At 42.6% G+C, this 22578-nt stretch overlaps 1 protein-coding gene across 2 annotated transcripts in view; it reads left to right on the plus strand.

The window, feature by feature from the left end:
• The window catches only part of LOC110523632 (unconventional myosin-IXb), a 54004-nt gene that overhangs the window by 965 nt on the left and 30461 nt on the right, over positions 1-22578 (plus strand). For both annotated transcript variants that reach the window (XM_036977300.1, XM_021602499.2), the window contains exons 2-8: positions 376-441; positions 693-823; positions 12417-12519; positions 17184-17286; positions 17511-17667; positions 18599-18701; positions 18977-19102. In XM_036977300.1, coding sequence (XP_036833195.1) covers positions 376-441; positions 693-823; positions 12417-12519; positions 17184-17286; positions 17511-17667; positions 18599-18701; positions 18977-19102 — 789 coding nt within the window. The remainder of the gene's footprint in view (positions 1-375; positions 442-692; positions 824-12416; positions 12520-17183; positions 17287-17510; positions 17668-18598; positions 18702-18976; positions 19103-22578) is intronic.

The raw sequence follows: 22578 nt of genomic DNA on the forward strand, positions 1-22578 counted from the left end.
TCATGTCATTGTTGGCTGACAGAACAAAGAACTTTGTGCTGTGACACGAGTGGTGTTTGTCTTTGAATGTACAGTACACATTATTGACCCGCCAGCTGTATGTTCTTAATGTCGTAGTTCAGCCACGACTCTGTGAAACATAAAATAGATTAGGATATAAATGATTAGGATATAAATGGCCTGATTTCTTTTAAGAGGTTTCCATTTTCAAGTAAGGAAAACAGGTTTACTCTGCTAATGTGTAAGGGAGGTTTCGTTAACAGTGGAGGCTAACAACCTGAGCTGACTTCAGTTTGAAAGGGAAACACTTGAAAACCTTGTCATTGATGGTAAACTCTTTCTCGCTCTCTTTCTTCCACTGCCTATCTCTACCAGACCTACATTGGGGACATCTTGGTGGCCATAAATCCATTTAAATACCTTCCTCTGTATGAGAAAGAGGTAAGTACTCCTACAAGACAAATTAGCATTCAGCTGTGCTGGCAGATTTAGTCCTAAAAGCTGCCCTAGCTGTCCAATGACTCCCTATGACCTGGAAAACACAGAAGTTCCACCAAGTCTTTTCAAAGGCTTTTACACTTAAGCTTGTCTTGTGGATTTAACCAACATAACTGACCAGTAATCTTTAGAAAAATCGACTAAACTGTTTGTAGACAGTGGCTTTAGAGATGTTCCTCCTTCTATCTGTTCAGGTATCAGAGAGCTATAAGTACCATGAGAAGACCAAGCTACCTCCTCACATATTTGCTGTGGCAGACAGGGCCTACCAGTCCATGCTGGGACGGTTGGCCACAGGACCCCGAAACCAATGCATTGTGATCAGGTGGGTCCATTAACAGTCTACAGTAGTACTTTACTGAGCCAAGCTGTACTGCACCAGCCTGTCACACATCCACTATAATAGTTGCTGGAAACATGTTATAAAGGATAATGTGAACCAAAAATATCCATGCCGACACAGTTTAGTTTGGGTTGGCACGATTGTGTCTAAACGATATATAAGGTTTCCTGAACACCACCCTAACAAATGGCAACAGACACCAGTGGCAGGTGTGTCTGCTTTGCTCAGGTCAGTGGTTATTTTTTCTCTCACATTGACATGCCACTCCCAGTACAGCAGCTGCTTAGCCTGTGTTTGTTGTGCCTGCAGACCAGCAGGCCCAGGCTTGAGTCATGTCAACATGACCTTGCTGCTCTACACTGTAGCAGTAAATGGGTCTTGTGTAGCCTCCTGATGAGAACACAGATGTCCTTGTCTGCCTCTGGTGACCTTCATTTAGCGTGAAACATGGAACCCTTTAATTGCAGAGGGAAGAAAAACATACTTCTGGCCATGTAGTGTATGTTGACTCTTGCTCGTCGAACATCTCATTCCAAAATCATGGGCATTAATATGGACTCTTCTGGGAAGGATACCTAGTCAGTTGTGCAACTGAATGCATTCAAATATCTTCCGCATTTAACCAACCCTTCTGAATCAGAGAGGTGCGGCCTTAATTTACATACACATCAGGGGCAGAACGACAGATTGTTACATTATTGTATGCTGTAGCATTAATATTTCCCTTCACTGGAACTAAGGGGCCTGTCCTGAACCATGAAAAACAGCCCCAGACCAGTATTCCTCCTCCACCAAACTTTCCAGTTGGCACTATGCATTTGGGCAGGTATCGTTCTCCTGGCATCCGCCAAACCCAGATTGGTCTGTCGGAGTACCAGATGGTGAAGCGTGATTCATCCCTCCAGAGAATGGGCTTCAAACTGCTCCAGAGTCCAATGGTGGGGAGCTTTACACAACTCCAGCTGCCGCTTGGTGATCTTAGGCTTTTGTGCGGCTGCTTGGCCATGGAAACCCATTTCATGAAGATCCCGACAAACAGTTATTGTGCTGATGTTACTTCCAGAGGCATTTTGGAACTCTGTAGTGAGTGTCGCGACAGAAGATTTTTACGAGCTGTACACTTCGGCACTCGGCAGTCCCGTTCTGTGAGCTTGTGTGGCCTACCACTTCGCGGCTGAATAGTTGTTGCTCCTAGAGATTTCCACATCACAATAGGGATGCAATGGTACAGTGGGCCCACGATTCGGTATGTATCACGGTTTGTGGGCCACGGTAACGGTACAGTTTCGGGTGTCTTTATATTTAAGAAAAAAATCAAAACATCATCCTTTAAACAATGAACTTTTTATTTTGCCTGTAGACAACTAAACTTTCCATTACGAAAAATGTCAGCACTAGGCCTGGTTTCTGTCTCTACTGTAGGTAATCAAGGGGAGAAAAACATTCCAATTAAAAGTGCTTCTTAGCTTTGACGACCTGACCTGTAGGTGCTTTGCCTTGTATGAGGAGACCACCTCCTCAATCATTTTGGAAAAGGGCTTGGTCTGTTCCTCTGCTTTGAAAATCTCCCCAAATAACTCTAAATAAATACATTAAAAGAGCCTGTCACTTGAATATCGTAGCACTCTCTCGCTGTCTCTCTTTCTCTCCATCAAATTGCATCTAAAATGGTTCCAGATTGATGTATAGCCCTATATATAAATGTTCTAGCCTACCTCTTTTCAGGTAATACATTCAATGCAGTATTTAGCTTATATTTAGCTAATTAATGATGGGTTATGCATAATAATCTTCTAATTTTAGCCTCTGTCTTTTACGCAGTAGGCACGCACCTGGGCTACACTGGCCGCTCTCCTTAAATGCTCCTCGGCTCTTGGAGTCCCATGCAGGAAAAGCTAGACTACATTCACTTGCTGGACATAATGTTTTTTTTAATAATTTCTTATACCAATAGACTATTCGAAGAGGGAGGCAAGCTCTTGTTTGCTAAATGTTAAATACAGCAGCCAATAGAACTCACAGGTAGTATGAAAGAGTGAACGCGCAATGACGGTAGGCTTAAGGTATTTTATTCAAACCCATAACCATTCAATCTTCGTGAAGAGAAGTCAAAGCCTTCTGCATCTATTAGTGAAGACAACAGAACTTATTTCATTTAACTGTTGAAGGCATGAAGCAACAATGGAGAGAGAGGTAGGCTAATAACATTAGGGGAAATATTATGAAAGGTGTATATATGCGTCAGCATACTAATTATACAAATAGGCCCTATTATATTTTCAAAATCGCTAGCCTGTACTTGTAACTTTGAAGGCCGCATGTGCTGCACCAGAATCACATGTTCTCTTCTGCTTTATCATGGTTTGAACGATGTGCGTAATTCACTTTTATTGAATTTATTTACCCAAGAGAACATATACTGTAGCTAGCTACATCTATGGGCTTTAATGTTTTTCTGTCATGTGTAATGTGCAGTAGCCTATATCATATATGTATTGGATAAAGGCACAATCATTTGGCCTTTTTTGGGCTTGGGCTCCATAAATTTATTTTAATGTAGGACTCATAACGTATATAATATATGGCTCATGTGGCATCAGGCTTGAATTTTCGATCAAAGCTCTAATCAAATCCCTATTTATATGGTTTATAATGCTTTTGAATGAAACATCCGGTTTTGGCGGGAAATACAGGGTTACCTGGGAGAAAATGTATTTATTCTTTGGATGGAACATTTGTGAAAATATTCAACCCTAGTAAGACCATTCTACTGCCACTGTTTCTCTATGGAGACTGCATGGCTGCGTTTCTCGATTTTATACACCTACCAGCAACGGGTGTGGCTGAAATGGCTGAATCCACAAATTTGAATGGGTGTCCACATACTTTTGTATCTATATTGTGTTTCTGTTATGTTCAAATTACATTTTATTTGGCAAATGCGCCGAATACAACAGGTGTAGACCTTGAAGTGAAATACTTACTTACAAGCCCTTAACCAACAATGCAGTTTTTAAGAAAATACAAGAAGAAAATACAAGAAAAAAAGTGATATGAGAATAACAAATCATTAAAGAGCAGCAGTAAAAAAAACAATACCGGGACTATATACAGGGGGTATCGGTCGATGTCGATGTGCGGGAGCACCGGTGTCAAGGTAATTGAGGTAATATGCACATATGCAGAAGTTTATTTACACATTTACATTTAAACTCAGTTTTTCACAATTCCTGACATTTAATCCTAGTAAAAATTCCCTGTCTTAGGTCAGTTAGGATCATCACTTTATTTTAAGAATGTGAAATGTCAGAGTAATAGTAGAGAGTGATTTATTTCAGCTTTTATTTCCTTCATCACATTCCCAGTGGGTTAGCAGTTTACATACACTCAATTGGGTAGCATTGCCTAAAACAATTTTAAGCTTGGGTAAAACGTTTCGGGTAGCCTTACACAAACTTCCCACAAAAAGTTGTGTGAATTTTGGCACATTTCCTCCTGACAGAGATGGTGTAACTGAGTCAGGTTTGTAGGCATTCTTGCTTTTTCAGTTCTGCCCACATATTTTCTATAGAATTGAGGTCAGGGCTTTGTAATGACCACTCCAATACCTTGACTTTGTTGTCCTTAAGCCATTTTGCCACAACTTTATGAAGTATGCTTGGGGTCATTGTCCATTTGAAAGACCCATTTGCAACCAAGCTTTAACTTCCTGACTGATGTCTTGAGATGTTGCTTCAATATATCCACATCATTTTTCTGCCTCATGATTCCATCTATTTTGTGACGTGCACCAGTCCCTCCTGCAGCAAAGCATCCCCACAACATGATGCTGCCACCCCCGTGCTTCACGGTTGGGATGGTGTTCTTCGGCTTGCAAGCCTCCCCCTTTGTCCTCCAAACATAAATGGTCATTATGGCCAAACAGTTCTATTTTTGTTTCATCAGACCAGAGGATATTTCTCCAAAAAGTATGACCTTTGTCCCCATGTGCAGTTGCAAACCATTGTCTGCCTTTTTTATGGCGGTTTTGGAGCAGTGGCTTCTTCCTTGCTGAGCGGCCTTTCAGGTTATGTGGATTTATAGGACTTGTTTTACAGTGAATATAGATAATTTTGTACCTGTTTCCTCCAGCATCTTCACAAGGTCCTATGCGGTTGTTCTGTGATTGATTTGCATTTTTTGCAGCAAAGTACGTTCATCTCTAGGAGACAGGAGGCATCTCCTTCCTGAGCGATATGACGGCTGGGTGGTCCCATGGTGTTTATACTTGCGTACTATTGTTTGTACATATTAACGTGGTACGTTCAGGCATTTGGAAATTGCTCCCAAGGATGAACCAGAGAGGCACTGAGTTTGAAGATAGGCCTTGAAATACATCCACAGGTACACCTCCAGTTGACTCAAATGATGTCAATCAGCCTATCAGAAGCTTCTAAAGCCATGACGTAATTTTCTGGAATTTTCCAAGCTTTTTAAAGGCACAGTCAATTTAGTGTTTAAACTTCTGACCCACTGGAATTGTGATACAGTGAAATAATCAGTCTGTAAACAATTGTTGGAAAAATTACTTGTGTTATGCACAAAGTAGATGTCCTAACCGACTTGCCAAAACTATAGTTTGTTAACAAGACATTTGTGGAGTGGTTGAAACACTTAGGTTGGAGTCATTAAAACTAGTTTATGTGAACTTCTGACTTTAACTGTAGGTAGAGTTATTAAAGTGACTATGCATAGATTATAGAGATTAGCAGTGGTGTAAAAGAGGGAGTGAGGGCAATGCAAATAGTCGGTTTTAGCTATTTGATTAGCTGTTCAGGAGTCTTATGGCTTGGGGGTAGACGCTGTTTAGAAGGCTCTTGGACCTAGACTTGGTGCTACGGTACCGCTTGCCATGCGGTAGCTGAGAGAACAGTCTATGACTAGGGTGGCTGGAGTCTTTGACAATTTTAGGGCCTTCTTCTGACACTGCCTGGTATAGAGGTCCTGGATGGCAGGAAGCTTGGCACCAGTGATATACTCGGCCATAGGCACTATCCTCTGTAGTGCCTAGTGTTCGGAGGCCGAGAAGTTGCCATACCAGACAGTGATGCAACCAGTCCTCTCGATGGTGCAGCTGTAGAACCTTTTGAGGATCTGAGGACCCATGCCAAATCTTTTCAGTCTCCTGAGGGGGAATAGGTTTTGTCGTGCCTGCTCCACGACTTTCTTGGGTGTGCTTGGACCATGTTAGTTTGTTGGCAATGTGGATGCCAAGGAACTTGAGGTCCTCAACCTGCTCCACTATAGCCTGTCGATGAGAATGGGGGCATGCTCGGTCCTCCTTTTCACAATCATGTCCTTTTGTCATGATCACTTTGAGGGAAAGGTTGTTGTCCTTGCACCAGACGGTCAGGTATTACTGTCAGAAAATACATTTCAAAATGCCCTCAGTGCATTTTCAATTCCAAATAATAGATGTAATTTTGGGGTGTTTTTTTATATACAGATGTTTAAAGAGTGATTTAAAATAAATAGTATTGGTCTCTCCTCCACCCTATCTCATCGTTGTCGATGATCAGGCCTACCACTATTGTGCCATCAGCAAACTTAATGATGGTGTTGGAGTTGTGCCTGGTCGTGCACTCATGAGTGAACAGGGAGCACAGGAGGGGACTGAGCACACACCCCTGAGGGGCAACCGTGTTGAGGATCAGCGTTGCGGATGTGTTGCTACCTACCCTTACTACCTGGGGGCGGCCCATCAGGAAGTCCATGATCCAGTTGCAGAGGGAGGTGTTTAGTCACAGGATCCTTAGCTTATTGATGAGCTTTGAGGGCACTATGGTGTTGAACGCTGAGCTGTAGTCAATGAATAGCATTCTCACATAGGTGTTCCTTTTGTCCAGGTGTGAAAGTGCAGTGTGGCGTACAATAGAGATTGCGACATTTGTGGATTTGTTGGGGCAGTATGCAAATTGGAGTGGGTTTAGGGTTTCTGGGATAATGCTGTTGATGTGAGCCATGACCAGCCTTTCAAAGCATTTCATGGCTACAGATGTGAGTGCTACGGGTTGGTAGTTATTTAGGCATGTTACGTTAGTGTTCTTGGGCACAGGGACTATGGTGGTCTGCTTGAAACATGTTGGTATTACAGACTCCGAAAGGGAGAGGTTGAAAATGACAGTGCAGACACTTGCCAGTTGGCCAGCGCATGCTCGGAGGACACGTCCTGGTAATCCGTCTGGCCCTGCAGCCTTGTGAATGTTGACCTGTTTAAAGGTCTTACTCACATCGGCTGCGGAGAGTGTGAACACACAGTCGTCCGGAACAGCATATATTCTCATGCGTGTTTTCGTGTTACTTACCTCGAAGCGAGCATAGAAGTTATTTAGCTCATCTGGAAGGCTCATATCACTGGGCAGCTCCCGGCTGTGCATCCCTTTGTTGTCTAATAGTTTGCAAGCCCTGCCACATCTGACGAGCGTTGGAGCCTGTGTAGTGCGATTCGATCTTAGTCCTGTATTGACGCTTTGCCTGTTTGATGGTTCGTCGGAGGGCATAGTGGGGTTTCTTATAAGCTTCCGGGTTAGAGTCCCGCTCCTTGGAAGCGGAAGCTCTACCCGTTAGCTCAGTGCGAATGTTGCATGTAATCCATTGCTTCTGGTTGGGATATGTACGTACAGTCACTTTGGGGACGACGTCATTGATGCACTTATTGATGAAGCCAGTGACTGATGTGGTGTGCTCTTCAATCCCATCGGAAGAATCCCGGAACATATTCCTGTCACTGCTAGCAAAACAGTCCTGTAGTTTAGCATCTGCTTCATCTGACCACGTTTTTTTATAGACCGAGTCAATGGTGCTTCCTGCTTTAATTTTTGCTTGTAAGCAGGAATCAGGAGGATAAAATATGGGTCAGATTTGCCAAATGGAGGGCAAGGGAGACCTTTGTGCACATCTCTGTGTGTGGAGTAAAGGTGGTCTAGAGTTTTTTTTTTTTTTTTTTTCTCCTCTCCTCTGGTTGCACATTTAACATGCTGATAGAAAGGAGGTAAAACTGATTTAAGTTTCCCTGCATTAAAGTCCCCGGCCATTAGGAGCGCGGCCTCTGGTTGAGCATTTTCTTGTTTGCTTATGGCGTTTTACAGCTCATTGAGTGCGGTTTTAGTGCCAGCATCGCTCTGTGTTGGTATGTAGACAGCTACCAAAAATAATGGTATGTAGACAGCTACCAAAAATACAGATGAAATCTCTCTAGGTAGATAGTGTGGTCTACAGCTTATGCTCTACCTCAGGCGAGCAAAACCTTGAGACTTCCTTAGATATCGTGCACCAGCCGTTGTTTACAAATATACATAGTTCCCGCCCTGGGACTTACCAGAGGCTGCAGTTCTATCCTGCCAGTAGAGTGTATAACCTGCCAGCTGTATGATATTAATAGCCATCGTTCAGCCACAACTTGGTGAAACATAAGAAATTACAGTTTGTAATGTCTCGTTGGTAGGTTATACGTGCTTTCAGTTTGTCCCATTTATTAGCTAATATAGTATTAGTTAGCTAATAGTACGGATGGCAAAGGCAGATTAGCCACTCGTCGCCTGATCCTCACCCCTATCTCCTTCTGTGAAATCTCAGTTTCTTTCTCCAGCGAATGACGGGGATGAGGGCCTGTTCGGATGTTTGGAGTATATCCTTCCCGTCCGACTCATTAAAGAAAAGTTATTCGTCCAATTCGAGGTGATTAATTGCTGTTCTGATGTCCAGAACCTCTCTTCGGTCATAAGAGATGGTAGCAGCAACATTATGTACAAAATAAGTTACAAACAATTCGAAAAAACAAACAAAATAGCACAGTTGGTTCCGAGCCAATCAAACGTCAGCCATCCTTTCTGGCGCCATCTTTCATATCACTCTCCTTTTCTTTTTTTCTCTCTCCTTGAGCTCCTCATAACTCCTTCTCCTCAGAGGTCCTATGTGGTATCCTAGATTCCTGTAGTTGTCACAAAACAATCTCCTGGAAAATATTTTTGAGCAGATTTGGGATCCATAATTACAATAACACTATAGCAATGGAGCATGTTCAGATCACTGCAGCCTTCGGTATCAAGCTACAGAGGTTTCCACTACACTTATATGGATTGCTCCCTAAGGAATTAATTTACACTGGGTCTGCCCTGGCATAAACCTACAGTAAACTTGGTTAACATGAGGGAGGTTCTCCTCAATGTGTTTAGGAGTTTAACTGTAATGTAGCCCTTCAATCATTCTAGTGGAGGATATTTTGTACTGTAATTTGCGGATGTTTGCTCGCCACTGCTGCAGGCTACAGCGTCTCCCTGTTTTTTAAATGTAGGTGTAGGGATTTTAATACTGCAATTTCACTTAGTCATTTCCATGAAAGTGAAACGTATGCAACCTTCATGTTAATGTTTCATTAATGTTTGTCAAAAGCCACGTCTTATCCCTTTTCTCTAAGATAAAATGTTATTGAAATTGCAGAACTGGTACTGCAGACGTTTACAGGATATACACTGAGTGGACAGAACATTAGGAACACCTTTCTAATATTGAGTTGCACCCTCTTTTGCCGTCAGTACAGCCTCAATTTGTCGGGGCAAGGACTCTGCAAGGTGTCAAGCATTCCACAAGGACGCTGCAAGGTGTCAAGCATTCCACAAGGACGCTGCAAGGTGTCAAGCATTCCACAAGGACGCTGCAAGGTGTCAAGCATTCCACAAGGACGCTGCAAGGTGTCAAGCATTCCACAAGGACGCTGCAAGGTGTCAAGCATTCCACAAGGACGCTGCAAGGTGTCAAGCATTCCACAAGGACGCTGCAAGGTGTCAAGCATTCCACAAGGACGCTGCAAGGTGTCAAGCATTCCACAAGGACGCTGCAAGGTGTCAAGCATTCCACAAGGACGCTGCAAGGTGTCAAGCATTCCACAATACACACAGGTGGATTGTATTTGGATTGTATTTATCATCATTAGTCATTTAGGTCAACATTGGATCCTCACTGAACTTCTGGAGAGAGTTTGCTGCACTGAAAGTAAAGGGGCTGAATAATTTTGCACGCCCAATTTTTCAGTTTTTGATTTGTTAAAAAAGTTTGAAATATCCAATAAATGTCGTTCCACTTCATGATTGTGTCCCACTTGTTGTTGATTCTTCACAAAAAATACAGTTTTATATCTTTATGTTTGAAGCCTGAAATGTGGCAAAAGGTCGCAAGGGGGCCGATACTTTCGCAAGGCACTGTAGGTATAACCACACATTAGCATGTAAATAACACCTCTATTTTTAACAATGAGAAAGGGTCCGACAAAGGGAATGTATGTCTCATAGGTAATATATCTATTTTATAACATGGGTGTTGATCTCGCTTCATTGGAGGCCAATAAACATGCTAAAGAGTTGCAATGGAGTCTAGACTCTAAATGGGATAAGGAAGTAATTCATTCAACAGCCAGGCATTATCAGTTCTCCCAGGATTTTGAACTATGAATGTAGTTCTTGGGCTTGCAGTTGGGAAATGTAGAGAGTTCTGAAGCAAACATCATGCAGAAAGTCAAGACTGAGGCTATACTGGAAAAACAACCAGTGATGATGTCATGGAAACATGCCCAGCATTGAAATGAAAAAAGGTCTATCTAAACATCTATTAGTAAAATGCCATTTGCAATCAGAGCTTATCACAAATCCCTAGGCCATGCTTGGCTTTCTCCCCTTGGCAGGAAGCAGCATGGTGGCATCAACAGAGTGTAGACTACATACAGTGAAGGCACTATCAGCAGCACATGCACATTTGCAAGTCCTATTGCTCATGCAAAACCCTGCACTGGTTTTCAAGTACTACTCATGTGTACAGCTTATCAATTTGGTAGAGACATATCAAGCTCCTGCAATTTGGCTGCCAAATGTCTTTCTAATTCTTGGTCACTAGAAACCCGAAAAGGTAGGATGACGTTCTGAGCTGATATTGTAGTGATATTGTGTTATCTTTGCCAAATTTAATCTTAGTCACAGTGTTCAAAAGGTATATAGTGCCATCCACTAATATTGGCACACTTGGTAAATATGAGCAAAACGGGCTGTGAAGAAAATGTCTTTGCTGTTTGTCCTCTTGGTCTTTTCATTCAAAATATTCACAAAAATCTAACCTTTTAATTGAAGTGTAATGATTAAAATAAATGTGAAACGTTTTTGTGTGCCACAAATTCTTATGAGTAAAATCTAACTGAAGTATATTCCCATTCATATTTTAAGCTCACCTGAGTGATTAGGAACACTTAAGTGGTAAGCCATGACTTCCTGTTTCACTGGGGTATAAATATGAGGTGCGACAGGCCAAGTTCCGATAGTCATCCATCACTATGGGAAAGACCCGAGAATGATGTGCGACAAAAGGTTGTTGAGCTGCACAAATCAGGAAATGGCTATAAGAAAATGTCTCAACGGTTGAAAATGCCCATTTCCAATATTGGGGCAATAATTAAGAAGTTTTTAAAGCAACTGGAGATGTTAACAATCGGCCAGGAAGAGGACGTGTGTCTATATTGACCCCACGCACAGTGAAGACGATGGTTAGAGTGGCCAAAAAATCTCCAAGGATCACAGCTGGAGAATTGCAGACGTTAGTTGGGTGTTGGGGTCAGAAAGTCTCCAAAACTACGATTAGACGACGTCTACATAACCGCAAGTTGTTTGGGAGGGTTGCAATAAAAAAAGCCTATGCTGTCATCAAACAACAAACTCAAGTGTTTACAGTTTGCCAAATGTTACTGGAACTTTCAATGGGACCGGATTCTATGGTCAGATGAGGACAAAATAGAGCTTTTTGGAAACAAACACCAGAGGTGGGTTTGGCATAGACAGAGACATATCCATGCAGAAAATGACCACATCCTCACTGTGAAGTATGGTGGTGGATCTTTGTTGTAGGCCTGTATTTCTTCCAAAGGACCTAGACAACTTGTTAGGATACATGGTATCATGGACTCTATCAAGTACCAGCAGATATTAAATCAAAACCTGACTGCCTCTGCTAGGAAGTTTAAACTGGGCCGTGGTTGGATCTTCCAGCAGGACAATGATCCAAAGCACACCTCAAATCAACACACATTGTTCACTGACCACAGAACCAAGGTTTTGCCATGCCATCTCAGTCCCCTGACCTAAACCCCATAGAAAACCTGTGGGATGAGCTGAAGAGGAGGGTCCACAAGCGGGAAATCTCAGAATTTGAAGGCTCTGGAGAGATTCTGTATAGAGGAATGGTATCAGATTCCTAGCCATGTGTTCTCCAACCTCATTACTCATTATACGAGAAGGCTCAGAGATGTTAATTATGTTAAACAATAATATAAAAAAATCACTGCCCGTTTTGCTCATATTTACCAAGCATGCCAATATTAGTGGTGCGCTCTGTATCTTCGTAGTCTGTGTATGATGGCAATACACTGCTTTTTTTCCCCCTTTATATTTGAGAAATTGATCATGTCTATCTATATTCAATGTCATACTACAGACGTACTACGTAACTCAAATGATACACTGCCAGTTATTTCTAATGGAGTCTTTTACCGTAACCGTAGTGGGGAGAGTGGAGCAGGAAAGACGGAGAGCACCAAGCTGCTGCTCAGACAGATCATGGAGCTGTGCAGAGCCAACTCTCAGCTGGAGCAACAGATATTACAGGTAAGACCTCAATACTACCCCAATATATGTCAAGAAAGACATTTGTAATTCTCTTATCTAATGCTAACACGGAGCAACATATATTGCCAGTAAGCTAGAGCTCTATTACATCTATAATAATGCTCACTTACACTGAGTATAGCAAACATTAGGAACAACTTCCTAATATTGAGCCAGGGATGCTGTTGTCTTCAATGCTTCCCACAGTTGTGTCAAGTTGGCTGGATGTCCTTTGGGTGGTGGACCCTACTTGATACACACGGGAAACTATATTTAGTGTGAAAAACCCAGCAGCGTTGCAGTTCTTGACACAAACCGTTGCGCCTGGCACCTACTATCATACCCTGTTCAATGGCACTTAAATATTTTGTCTTGCCAATTCATCCTCTGAATGGCACACTTACACAATCCATGTCTCAAGGCTTTTTAACCTGTCTCCTTCCCTTCATCTACACAGATTTAAAGTGGATTTAGCAAGTGACTTCAATAAGGGATCATAGCTTTTACCTGGATTCACCTGATCATTCTATGCCTGTGCCCAAGAACACTAAGATAACCTGCCTAAATGACTACCGTCCCGTAGCACTCACGTCTGTAGCCATGAAGTGCTTTGAAAAGCTGGTCATGGCTCACATTAACACCATTATCCCAGAAACCCTAGACCCACTCCAATTTGCATACCGACCCAACCGATGCACAGATGATGCGATCTCTATTGCACTCCACACATCCCTTTCCCACCTGGACAAAAGGAACTCCTATGTGAGAATGCTATTCATTGACTACAGCTCAGCGTTCAACACCATAGTGCCCTCAAAGCTCATCAATAAGCTAAGGATCCTGTGACTAAACACCTCCCTCTGCAACTGGATCATGGACTTCCTGATGGGCCGCCCCCAGGTAGTAAGGGTAGGTAGCAACACATCCGCCATGCTGATCCACAACACAGGGGCCCCTCAAGGGTGCGTGCTCAGTCCCCTCCTGTACTCCCTGTTCACTCATAACTGCACGACTCCAACACCATCATTAAGTTTGCCGATGACACAACAGTGGTAGGCCTGATCACCGACAATGATGAGACAGCCTATAGGGAAGAGGTCAGAGACCTGGCCGTGTGGTGCCAGGACAACCTCTCCCTCAACGTGATCAAGACTAAGGAGATGATCGTGGACTACAGGAAAAAGAGGACAGAGCATGCCCCCATTCTCATCGACGGGGCTAAAGTGGAGCAGGTTGAGAGCTTCAAGTTCCTTGGTGTCCACATCACCAGCAAACTAACATGGTCCAAGCATACCAAGACAGTCGTGAAGAGGGCACGACAAAACCTATTCCCCCTCAGGAGACTGAAAATATTTGGCATGGGTCCTCAGATTCTCAAAAGGTTCTACAGCTGCACCATCGAGAGCAGCCTGACCAGTTGCATCATTGCCTGGTATGGCAAGTGCTCGGCCTCCGACTGCAAGGCACTACAGAGGATAGTGCGAACGGCCCAGTACATCACTGGGGCCAAGCTACCAGCCATCCAGGACCTCTATACCAGGCGGTGTCAGAGGATCGCCCTAAAAATTGTCAAAGACTCCAGCCACCCTAGTTGATAGACTGTTCTCTCTGCTACCACACGGCAAGCGATACCACAGCGCCTAGTGTAGGACCAAGCGGCTTCTAAACAACTTCTGCCCCCAAGCGATAAGACTGCTGAACACCTAATCAAATGCCCCCCCCCCCCCCCCCCCCCCCCCCTCCATTACGCCGCTGCTATGCTCTGTTCTCATCTATGCGTGGTTACTTTAACTCTACCCACTTGTATATATTACCTCAACTAACCCCCGCACATTGACTCTACCAGTACCCCCCTGTGTATATAGTCTCGCTATTGTTTTTTTACTGCTGCTCTTTAATTACTTGTTACTTTTATTAATTATCCATATTTTTTTTTTAACTGCATTATTGGTTAGGGGCTCGTAAGTAAGCATTTCACTAAGGTCTACACCTGCTGTATTCGGTGCAGGTGACTAATACGATTTGATTTGTCATGTTAATGTTTTGTATGCTCAGTGTATATCAGACAAATAAGAGTAATAACAATTGGGTTGGGTGCTGCAGATATGGGAGAGCGATACTGCAGCTAACAGAGTAGACTTATTTCGACACAACCCTTCTACCACACCTCAGGCTTGCTCTCATACCTCAATTTAAATGAACATGGAATGGAACATTCTTCTTTTTGCCTCGAGCATAGCTGAATGGGCGTTGGATGAGGTTGCCCCAAACACTGATCCAGTTTGTCAACTTGTATACAGCAACCGTAGCACTGGCACATGAAGGATGTGTGATCACACCTTGATGACATCACCACCTTGATGCTCATCTCTGTGTGCAGATAAATATAGGGTTGGCCGGGGACTCGTGACCTGCTCTGAACACTCATTCCAACGTCTGTGAGTCAGCCATTTTTGGCAGTCATTCAGTGGAAAACGGGCCATTTATTGTCCTACTTTGTTCTTTTACGGTCCCACCTTCAGGTTGACATGGCTTTTATGGGAGAGAAACCATGACATGTAATGTTTGCATGAAAAAAAAGGCCTTTTATTTGTTGTATTATCATAGTCCTGCCCGCTGTTTAGTCAGAAGATGTAGCAGTGATAAAGATGTGTGTGTTCTAGAGGGTATAATAATCTTGAACAGGTTAGATTACCTGATGCCCCAGTGTTCACACTTCTGTTCCAACAAACAGAGCACACCATGCACTATGCAGAGACCCACACTTGGGAAATTAACCAATTAGCATAGACCTCAGTTCATTGCACACCTCTCGTAGGAACTAGTCTCCGGTTGCCTATTGTTTGCCGCAGGCAAGACTCGGCAAGTTCAGTTGGCCCTAAGGCTGCCCAATTCTGATATTTTTTTCACTAATTGGTCATGTTTCTGGTTTTCTGCCACAACCCAAGAGAAACTTCCTTCCCACCATTTTGGAAACGCAAATTAAATATCATACCTGTTACATCCTCTTGGCGTCCCGACTGTGATGAGTATAATGGTAAACAAACAGACATGACCGATGTCTTTCTTTGGGTTCTCCTCTCTCACGCTCGAGAAGCTATCTGTGGGAGACGAGATGAGACCGATGGTCTTGAGGAAAATTCTTGAAGTGTGGGAAATTCTGCCGGCCTTTCTAGGGAATTGTATCTCTGGGACTTGGTGGGAGTGATTGGCTGGCTCCTTGGCTATGAGCTAGGGTTCAGCAAAAGCCTGTGTTTGACAAAACGTTTATATTACACTAACGTTATTCAAGGGTACATACAGTATTGATGTGATTAGAGTAGATGATCTTGTACAGTATTTCTTAAGTCAGTATTCTGTAGTACTAGGTCCATGTACATTCACTACTTATTCTCTTACACGGAAGTGTTACAGATGCATGTTCTCTCTAGTATTCTACACCTTTTTGGAAGAGTGGGAAATGTAGTTTAACAGACCAAAACTAGACAACATACAGTAAGAATGGAAATATGCTTTGCCAGAGATGGCCACATGTTCAAAGTCACTACTTTCTCTATGCCCCACAATTGTGTGTGTCTGCTGAGCGGAGCAGGGAGAATTGGAAGCGCCGTAGAGGGAGCACAGAGACTTCCAGCAGTTAAAACAACATATTTTCCAGACTTTTACATCTTCCATTTCCTCCTGCTGTTCTCTTGCGTTCTTCTGATGAGTTTGAGACTAACTTAGGTTCTCCGAGTCCAAATAAATACTCATAATGCAATTTCTACAAACTATTTTTTTCATAACTCACTGTTCACACCAAACAATTGTTTTATAAAGGTGCTCCCTGGAACAAGTAAATAGTATTTACAACCTCACTTGACTGATCCAAAATATGGTAGAGGTTCTACCCTCTGACTGTTCTCAACAGTTGGCCGTGTAATTGAAGGGATGGAGGAAGTGAGCATTTAGATGTGAAGTTATAAGGGTGACATACTGTATGTTGACAGGATGTCCTGTGTCATTGATTTGCCACTGGTTTGAAAAAACAACTCCTATCTCAGAATGCAATCCTCTCAGTGTGGGGACAGCCAACTAGGACATTGGTTGCATTACAATTTGTTTAACAACATTGTCGAAAAAAACAAGTCTAGTGCTCTTACTGCATTCTTCTGTATGTTTACTGTTAACTTTTGCACACTGGTTAAGTCCTCACCACCACATCAATTCCAATGGCCTGTTAGATTTCAACACACTGACATGACTTGTAATATCAAGTAAAAGATGTCCATTTATTTTTACAGCTACAATGAGCCTGCTGTTTGTCCCTGAATAAGAGCATGTATTGTCTTCTACTTTCAACTTCCACTTCCTCTATTCTCCTGAGGTGTCAGATACAATTAATTTTCTAATTAATCCAATGACCTTTGTCTTGGGTATTCATTTCCTCCATGCAAAGTGGAGAACTCTTGATGTTGCTGCTCTGGTATTGGGGTTTCATATTAACACAGCCTTTAATTACTCTAGTACTGTTGATGCCTCATGGAAGGTTGCAAATGGATGTCAAGAATCTATTTATGTCTTTATGATTGGGGCTTGGTCACGGCAAACTCCTGGCCCCATTTAGGATCACTATCATGTAAGTTCTGGAGCTGTACTAATCTTGTACTGTATGGTATTTCTAGGTGAATCCTCTGCTGGAGGCCTTTGGCAATGCCCAGACTGTGATGAATGACAACAGCAGTCGCTTCGGGAAGTACATTCAGCTGCGCTTCCACAACTCCTCAGGTGTGTGTGTGTGTGTGTGTGTGTGTGAAGTTTTTGAATCATCTATTGGCGTGTGCTTACGTTAAAATGAGTTTATTTATACACTTGCGAGAGAAAGTATGTCCTGTGAATTACGTGATGATTACATTGATACGACAAAAACATTCAGATCCAGGACGACCTATTTTAGCGTATAATGTGTTGTAACACTGAACCTGTATGTGTATGGTGCTGTGATCTAACAGTCAAAGGAGCTAAGATCAACGAGTACCTCCTGGAGAAGTCTCGTGTGGTCCACCAGGATGAGGGCGAGAGGAACTTCCATATCTTCTACTGCATGCTGGCGGGCATCTCCCCGGAAGACAAAGACATGTATGGACTCCTGGACCCCACGCAGTACAGGTGGGTCCAACTGTGATGTAATCACTATGCAATGTTTCCTCAACAGGATGCAGTGAGTGTGGTCTGGGAATCAGTTCAAAAATACCACACTGTCATCAAGGTGTCATAGTTCACACACTCTATAATCACTAATAGCCATGATGTCATCTTACTGTAATGTTCTCTGCAGGGTGAGATACTGACAGATACTGACAAGTCAATTAAGAACAAATTCTTATTTACAATGATATCCTAGCCCGGCCAAACACTAACCCAGACAAGGCTGGGCCAATCGCGACTGTGGAATCGAACCAGGGTCTGTAGTGACGCCTCTAGCACTGAGATGCAGTGCCTTAGACCGCTGTGCCACTCGGGAGCCCAAGATGATTAAGCTGACTATCTTCCTATAATAACTCATATAAAATGATACAATATATCATATTTTCTTCTTGTCACTTTCTTATCACAGTTTCAAGCTGTACCTAAGTGTGTCTAAGTAATTCATATTTTTTCCTGGCATAAACCAAGTTGTTTGTTTTGAAACTCTGCTATCTAGGTCTAATATTCCTGTCTTTTTTGGTTCTCATGGCTTATACAAGTAGCGACCACATAGTCCTCAGTGTTCTACAGTATGTATATGCTACTTGTATTTCACTTCTTCTTCTTGACAGTTGAACAGGCCTGGAGTGAAATGCTAGGTATTCAAACAATGTGGTGTTTGTAGAGGCCTACCATACAATGTAGTTGTTGTGCCCTACAATAGTGGGTGCCCTACTATGTTGTACAGCCTTTACAATACAGTGCACCAATGTAGAAGCCTCAAAGTGTTTGTCTATCAGAGATGCATAATGTATTTACCCTCATTCCTTCATATGAAGCCTATGTGTGTAGTTATCTGTGCTCACCCATCAGATCTGTATAAATGTGTTTCTGTGGCTATGTGTCTTGTCAGGTATCTGAATGGGCGGTACGGCTCGGAGGACATAGTAAGGAAATGGGGGGAGAAGTACAGTGAGGTGTGTAACGCCATGGACATGGTGGGATTTGAGGAACAGGTAAGACCTCTCATTGGAAAACGATCTTTCTCATCCTCTTACAGTATATCGGTCATAAAAGCAAACTCATATTGTCCGTATTGCCATGGGCTGGGATTTCACATGTTCTCCATGAACATCTGAATGTACTTTAATGTTCGTCTAATTGGTTGATTGACTGATAAACGAATGGGTCGATGAATAAGCTGATTAACCAAAAGATAATTGACCAATTGATTTGATGATTGATTGACTGACAAAATGGACTGATATGTATGTATATGTTGTGTCATCAGGAGAAGGTAGACATGATGACTATTCTAGCAGGGATCCTTTCTCTGGGAAACATCATGTTTGAGCCCACAGAGACCGACGCTCTCAGGGTCACCAACAAGTCCATGGGCTGGCTCAAAGCCACAGCCGTGAGTCTACTCTACAGCCTCCTCTCCTTTTCTTTCATCCCGTCTTATTTTACTTAACAAGAAAATGATTTGGATCAGGGCTTTCCAACTTTCCTGGAGAGCTACCCTCCTGTAGGTTTTCGTTCCAGTTACTATAACCTGATTCAGCTTACCAACCAGCTAATTACTAGAATCAGTTGAGCTAGATAACCTACAGGACGGTAGCTCTCCACGAACAGGGTTGGAGAGCCATGGTTTAGATACTGTCTCAATTATTACCAACTTGAGGATGATCTCTTTTTTTATGTTTATGGATTGATGAATAATCCATAAATTCACCTTTGTCCTTTTTGTCAATTGATTCACCTTTGTCCTTGTTTGTTAACGGTTCCCTTTATCTGAAGTACAGTAATTACAGAAGCAAGTCTGTTAACATTTACAATTTCCTTATTGACCTGTGGGTGTTTTCCAAATAGGCAATTTCCATTTAGCTTGTTTTCCTCTAATAGTTTCCCTGACATTGACATAACAAAAGAGAGACTTCAAGAACAGTTCCAACAGTAGAAGAGTCCATGTGTTGGACTAATAATAGTAGATTTTAATAAGTTACAATTCATATAAGGAAATCAGTCAATTGAAAGAAAGAAATTAGACCCTAATCTATGGATTTCACATGACTGGGCAAGGGTGCGGCCATGGATGGGCCACTTGGGAGCCAGGCCCAGACAATCAGAATTAGTTTTTTATTACAGACAGAAATACTTCGACGCACCCCCTCAGACGAAGCTGTATGTGGAGGTCCTGGGCTGGCGTGGTTACACGTGGTCTGCTGTTGTGAGGCCGTTTGGACGTACTGCCAAATTCTCAAAAACAACGTTGGAGGCAGCTTATGGTAGATAAATTAACATTCAATTCTCTAGCAACAGCTCTGGTGGACATTCCTGCAGTCAGCATGCCAATTGCATGCTCCCTCAACTTGAGGCATCTGTGTTGTGGGATAAAACTGCACATTTTAGAGTGGCCTGTTATTGTCCCCAGCACAAGGTGCACCTGTGATCATGCTGTTTAATCAACTTATTGATATGACACACCTGTCAGGTGGATGGATTATCTTGGCAAAGGAGAAATGCTCACTAAAGGATGTAAACAAATCTGTGGTCAATTTGAGAAAAATAATATTTTTGTGCATATGGAACATTTCTGGGATCTTTTATTTCAGCTCATGAAACATGGGACCAACACTGTACATGTTGTGTTTATATATACAGTGCCTTGCGAAAGTATTCGGCCCCCTTGAACTTTGCGACCTTTTGCCACATTTCAGGCTTCAAACATAAAGATATAAAACTGTATTTTTTTGTGAAGAATCAACAACAAGTGGGACACAATCATGAAGTGGAACGACATTTATTGGATATGTCAAACTTTTTTAACAAATCAAAAACTGAAAAATTGGCCGTGCAAAATTATTCAGCCCCCTAAGTTAATACTTTGTAGCGCCACCTTTTGCTGTGATTACAGCTGTAAGTCGCTTGGGGTATGTCTCTATCAGTTTTGCACATCGAGAGACTGACATTTTTTCCCATTCCTCCTTGCAAAACAGCTCGAGCTCAGTGAGGTTGGATGGAGAGCATTTGTGAACAGCAGTTTTCAGTTCTTTCCACAGATTCTCGATTGGATTCAGGTCTGGACTTTGACTTGGCCATTCTAACACCTGGATATGTTTATTTTTGAACCATTCCATTGTAGATTTTGCTTTATGTTTTGGATCATTGTCTTGTTGGAAGACAAATCTCCGTCCCAGTCTCAGGTCTTTTGCAGACTCCATCAGGTTTTCTTCCTGAATGGTCCTGTATTTGGCTCCATCCATCTTCCCATCAATTTTAACCATCTTCCCTGTCCCTGCTGAAGAAAAGCAGGCCCAAACCATGATGCTGCCACCACCATGTTTGACAGTGGGGATGGTGTGTTCAGGGTGATGAGCTGTGTTGCTTTTACGCTAAACATAACGTTTTGCATTGTTTCCAAAAAGTTAAATTTTGGTTTCATCTGACCAGAGCACCTTCTTCCACATGACACATGTTTGGTGTGTCTCCCAGGTGGCTTGTGGCAAACTTTAAACGACACTTTTTATGGATATCTTTAAGAAATGGCTTTCTTCTTGCCACTCTTCCATAAAGGCCAGATTTGTGCAATATACGACTGATTGTTGTCCTATGGACAGAGTCTCCCACCTCAGCTGTAGATCTCTGCAGTTCATCCAGAGTGATCATGGGCCTCTTGGCTGCATCTCTGATCAGTCTTCTCCTTGTATGAGCTGAAAGTTTAGAGGGACGGCCAGGTCTTGGTAGATTTGCAGTGGTCTGATACTCCTTCCATTTCAATATTATCGCTTGCACAGTGCTCCTTGGGATGTTTAAAGCTTGGGAAAATGTTTGTATCCAAATCCGGCTTTAAACTTCTTCACAACAGTATCTCGGACCTGCCTGGTGTGTTCCTTGTTCTTCATGATGCTCTCTGCGCTTTTAACGGACCTCTGAGACTATCACAGTGCAGGTGCATTTATACGGAGACTTGATTACACACAGGTGGATTGTATTTATCATCATTAGTCATTTAGGTCAACATTGGATCATTCAGAGATCCTCACTGAACTTCTGGAGAGAGTTTGCTGCACTGAAAGTAAAGGGGCTGAATAATTTTGCACGCCCAATTTTTCAGTTTTTGATTTGTTAAAAAAGTTTGAAATATCCAATAAATGTCGTTCCACTTCATGATTGTGTCCCACTTGTTGTTGATTCTTCACAAAAAAATACAGTTTTATATCTTTATGTTTGAAGCCTGAAATGTGGCAAAAGGTCGCAAAGTTCAAGGGGGCCGAATACTTTCGCAAGGCACTGTATATATAAACACAACATGTACAGTGTTGGTCCCATGTTTCATAGGGTCTATATATATATATATTTTTTTTTATATAGTGCCTTTCATTACAATGAGCATCTCAAAGTCCCTTACAAAATAAACTTATAGCATTCTGGTAGTTATTGGACGATGGACGATGGTCTTCCACAACTTCAGATGAAAGGTTGAGACAGTTCAGAAGGGCAGTAGGCCTAGCTTGAGTGGCGGGAGCTGCAATGGTAGCGGGATGGAGGGAGATCAGTCCGGTCCGGAGCTCTTCATCGGGCACCTTGTCTCCTGTTCCTCCTCCGTAGGTAGGTTGGTTCGTTAACTAACGAAATTGTAGCAACCAGCTGGGTGAAGCTTAGGCAATTGTTAAAGCGGCAGAAGACTAGGCGAGCCTCTCATCTCCTCACACTGCAGGCCAAAGCCTTCTAGAAACCGGGGCAGGTGGCACAAAAAGCCGGTGCTGTGTTTCATCATTTAAAATGATTGCGTAGCCAGCCAGCTAGCTAGCCAATCCAAACAAACAAACTGATTTACCACTAGCCCAGCAACTCCATTAGTCAATACCACCAGTGAGATACGTTTAACTT

This window comes from Oncorhynchus mykiss, chromosome 5 (assembly GCF_013265735.2).
Source record: "Oncorhynchus mykiss isolate Arlee chromosome 5, USDA_OmykA_1.1, whole genome shotgun sequence".
NCBI lineage: Eukaryota > Metazoa > Chordata > Actinopteri > Salmoniformes > Salmonidae > Oncorhynchus > Oncorhynchus mykiss.